Below are 4,291 nucleotides of genomic sequence, written 5' to 3'. Positions count from 1 at the left end.
ACACATCTAGATATCTAAAGTAAGGAACTAGAATCTACTTAAAGTATCTGTACATAATCTATAAAGTTAACACATCTAGATGTCTAAAGTAAGGAACTAGAATCTACTTAAAGTCTCTGTACATAATCTATAAAGTTAACACATATAGATATCTAAAGTAAGGGACTAGAATCTACTTAAAGTCTCTGTACATAATTTATAAAGTTAACACATCTAGATATCTAAAGTAAGGAACTAGAATCTATTTAAAGTATCTGTGCATAATTTATAAAGTTAACACATCTAGATATCTAAAGTAAGGAACTAGAATCTACTTAAAGTCTCTGTACATAATTCATAAAGTTAACACATCTAGATATATAAAGTAAGGGACTAGAATCTACTTAAAGTATCTGTACATAATTTATAAAGTTAACACATCTAGATATCTAGAGTAAGGAACTAGAATCTACTTAAATTATCTGTACATAATCTATAAAGTTAACACATCTAGATATCTAAAGTAAGGAACTAGAATCTACTTAAAGTCTCTGTACATAATCTATAAAGTTAACACATCTAGATATCTAAAGTAAGGAACTAGAATCTACTTAAAGTATCTGTACATAATTTATAAAGTTAACACATCTAGATATCTAAAGTAAGGAACTGGAATTTACTTAAAGTCTCTGTACATAATTTATAAAGTTAACACATCTTGATATCTAAAATAAGGAACTAGAATCTACTTAAAGTAAGGAACTAGAATTTACTTAAAGTCTCTGTACATAATTTATAAAGTTAACACATCTAGATATCTTAAGTAAGGGACTAGAATCTACTTAAAGTATCTGTACATAATTTATAAAGTTAACACATCTAGATATCTAAAGTAAGGAACTAGAATATATCCTACATTGTTAAAATAAAACACATTTGTTGTGAGTGTTACTCCTTTAACTCCTGAGTCATGAATGTAATTATGTTAAAGTAACCATAGATTTATGACAGCTGAGTTGTCATGACTTAAATAATGATTGTCGACGTATTATGTTTTCATTGCCAACATTTTTTTACTTCCTTCTAGGTGTGGTTCCAAAACCGACGAATGAAAGACAAACGCCAGAGAATGGCTCTCGCTTGGCCGTATGCTGATCCTCATTTCGCCGCCTACATGCTGAACGCGGCAGCGGCGGCTTCGGCAGGAGGTTATCCTTATGCTCTTACGGGAGGCGCGATGCCGTTTAGCTACTACAGCTCGTTGCCGCCTCTTGGCAGGTATCACCCTTACGGCTTACCGGTTCGGCCGCAGTCCACGTTCTTATCTCCTCCCTACCTTCGTCCAACACTAGGGGTTGGCGCGGACTCGGTGGCTCTAGCCTCTGGTGCGGGTGGTCCTACAAATGCTGTAACCCCTACCACCCTCTCCAGTCCTCTTAGTGGTCATTTTCCAGCCTGCGGACCGCCCCTACCCGGTGCAACAGACCCTTGCCGATGTCACTTGTTTACCTACCCTGGAATCACCTCAGGCACTGCAAGTTCCGTGCAGGGGGCAATAGGATGCCCCTCTCAGACCCCAACAGACGCGTCCTCTCGACCGAGCCTATTCCAGCCGTACAAAGCGGACGTTGAAAGAGTGTAAGTTCCAGAAAAAGTGAATTTAGTCGAGAAAAACTGTGATGAATTAAAACCGAAATACTCTCGAATCGGACAGTAACCGAAATACTCTCGAACCGGACAGTGTCCACAAGAAAGTGCAATGGAGAGACTTACAGAACTTTGCAAGGCCAGTGCCATGTTTTACTTAGATGGGTTATTACTAATGTAAATATTGTCGTGTACAGTTTTGTGTAATATATACATATATATTCTTCTTTAGTACGTACGAATATGTATCGTTCTTTAGATATCTTCTCTCTAGGACTAATTTTACCCTAAATATCTTCACGATATCCTACGTAGAAACACTTAATTCAAAGTTGTGTATACAAACAAGCATTAATAAATAGCGAATTCTTTCATTTTGAAAGAAAAAATGATCAGATTGAGAAGAATTCTAAAAAACAAAATTCTGAGTTTAAGAATTTGTTGATCTACGTCTCCAACTGGTTATTTCAATAAAATTATAATCAAATCTTAAATTTCTCATCGTTTATCTAGACTTCATTTCTTAGGTTGTTGTCTGTTTCAGAGAAAAGCCAAACTGGGTTAACTGTTGTGTCCACCGCTGGGAATCAAACATCGGACTGTAGCGTTGTAAGTCCGTAACTTATCACTGTCCCACCGGAGGTGGGAAACTTCGTTTCTCAGGATTCACTAGAAACATGCGTTTAGTGTCGACCGCTGGGAATCAAACACCGGACTGTAGCGTTGTAAGTCCGTAACTTATCACTGTCCCACCGGAGGTGGGGGACTTCGTTTCTCAGGATTCACTAGAAACATGCGTTTTGTGTCCACCGCTGGAAATCAAACACCGGACTGTAGCGTTGTAAGTCCGTAGCTTATCACTGTCCCACCGGAGGTGGGAAACTTCGTTTCTCAGGATTCACTAGAAACATGCGTTTTGCTTCATACTCTGTGAAGTTTCTATATAAGTAAAGATTTTAATAATAAATTGTCTTAAGTAATAACGTACGTTCTGTGTGTTGTGTTACTTTACTCAAAAATAGGAGGGGTAAAGAAATTAAAACACTCTTTAAAATTTAAGTATTTGAAACTTTGAAACAAATCTATCGGTACTACAGCCCGTAGTCGATTACATCCTATAAAAACATGTAAGTTTTCGTAAGGTGTCCCTCAAGTAAAACTTCCTGCAAAGCTTCTGATAGCGATGTCACGTTGTATCACAGAAAACTTCCAACAAAGCTTCTGATAGTGATGTCACGTTGTATCACGGAAAACTATCCAACAAAGCTTCTGATAGTGATGTCACGGTGTATCACGGAAAACTATCCAACAAAGCTTCTGATAGCGATGTCACGGTGTATCACGGAAAACTTCCAGCAAAGCTTCTGATAGCGATGTCACGTTGTATCACGGAAAACTATCCGACAAAGCTTCTGATAGTGATGTCACGTTGTATCACGGAAAACTTCCAACAAAGCTTCTGATAGCGATGTCACGGTGTATCACGGAAAACTTCCAGCAAAGCTTCTGATAGCGATGTCACGTTGTATCACGGAAAACTATCCAACAAAGCTTCTGATAGCGATGTCACGTTGTATCAAAATTTTGCTGCTTTTCTGAGAAAAGTTTTTTCTTTTTGCTTTATAAACATATTTATGTTTTCGTTGATTCATAGTTTAAACTAACTAGTTCCAACTAACGAGTTCCTGATGTGTTTTATATAGATATATGTCCAGACGTAACAGAAACATTAATTGTTGCATTTATTAAGCTACGATGAAAGTGCTCTAATGTATATTTAACAAAAACTTTGATTGGTGCATTTGTTAAGCTCAGATTAAAATACTCGAATGTATATGTAACAGAAATTTTGATTGGTGCATTTATTAATCTGGAATGAAAATACTCTACTGTTTACTTAACAAAAACATAGATTGGTTCATTTGTTAAGCTAAGATGGAAGTACTCTAATGTACATGTAACAGAAATTTTGATTGGCGAATTCATTATTTTGGGAATAAATACTGCAATGCATATTATTCGGATGGAACGATTTACAGTTAGCATCAATTTCACACTGGACCAGTATCTCCTGTTTCATATACAGGCTCCAAACAAAGCATTTTTGATTCTGTAAAACAACAGTAACAGAGTTTTAAGGGTGTGTACCCGTATTTTAAAACATTCTCAAGTAAACACAGTTACAGCTGTGAAACAATCGTCATTCTTACAACTCATTGGTATCCATCACCATTTGTTTCATTTGTCATCAAGCAATGTACCATCAACATCTAGTTCACTGTAGTTCATCAAACAATGTACCATCAACATCTAGTCCACTGTAGTTCGTCAAACAATCTATCCCCAACATCTAGTCCACTGTAGTTCATCAAACAATGCATCACCAACATCTAGCCCACTGTAGTTCATCAAACAATGTATCACCAACATCTAGCCCACTGTAGTTCATCAAACAATGTACCACAAACATCTAGTCCACTGTAGTTCATCAAACAATGTATCACCAACATTTAGTCCACTGTAGTTCATCAAACAATGTACCACAAACATCTAGTCCACTGTAGTTCATCAAACAATGTATCATCAACATCTAGTCCACTGTAGTTCATCAAACAATGTACCATCAACATCTAGTCCACTGTAGTTCATCAAACAATGTACCACC

The 4,291-nt window shown here is 36.8% G+C and overlaps 1 protein-coding gene across 1 annotated transcript in view; it reads left to right on the top strand.

Annotated features, from left to right (window-relative positions):
• LOC106471110 (homeobox even-skipped homolog protein 2-like) overlaps nt 1-1,764 on the top strand; it is a 10,389-nt gene extending 8,625 nt beyond the window's left edge. The window contains exon 3 of the mRNA XM_013931697.2: nt 1,067-1,764. Within this exon, the coding sequence (XP_013787151.1) occupies nt 1,067-1,621 (555 nt within the window). The 3' untranslated portion in view covers nt 1,622-1,764. The remainder of the gene's footprint in view (nt 1-1,066) is intronic.
• The last annotated feature ends 2,527 nt before the right edge of the window (nt 1,765-4,291 follow it).

The sequence above is a fragment of the Limulus polyphemus genome, unplaced genomic scaffold (assembly GCF_000517525.1).
Source record: "Limulus polyphemus unplaced genomic scaffold, Limulus_polyphemus-2.1.2 Scaffold4414, whole genome shotgun sequence".
NCBI lineage: Eukaryota > Metazoa > Arthropoda > Merostomata > Xiphosura > Limulidae > Limulus > Limulus polyphemus.
This window is presented reverse-complemented; position numbering and strand designations above follow the sequence as displayed.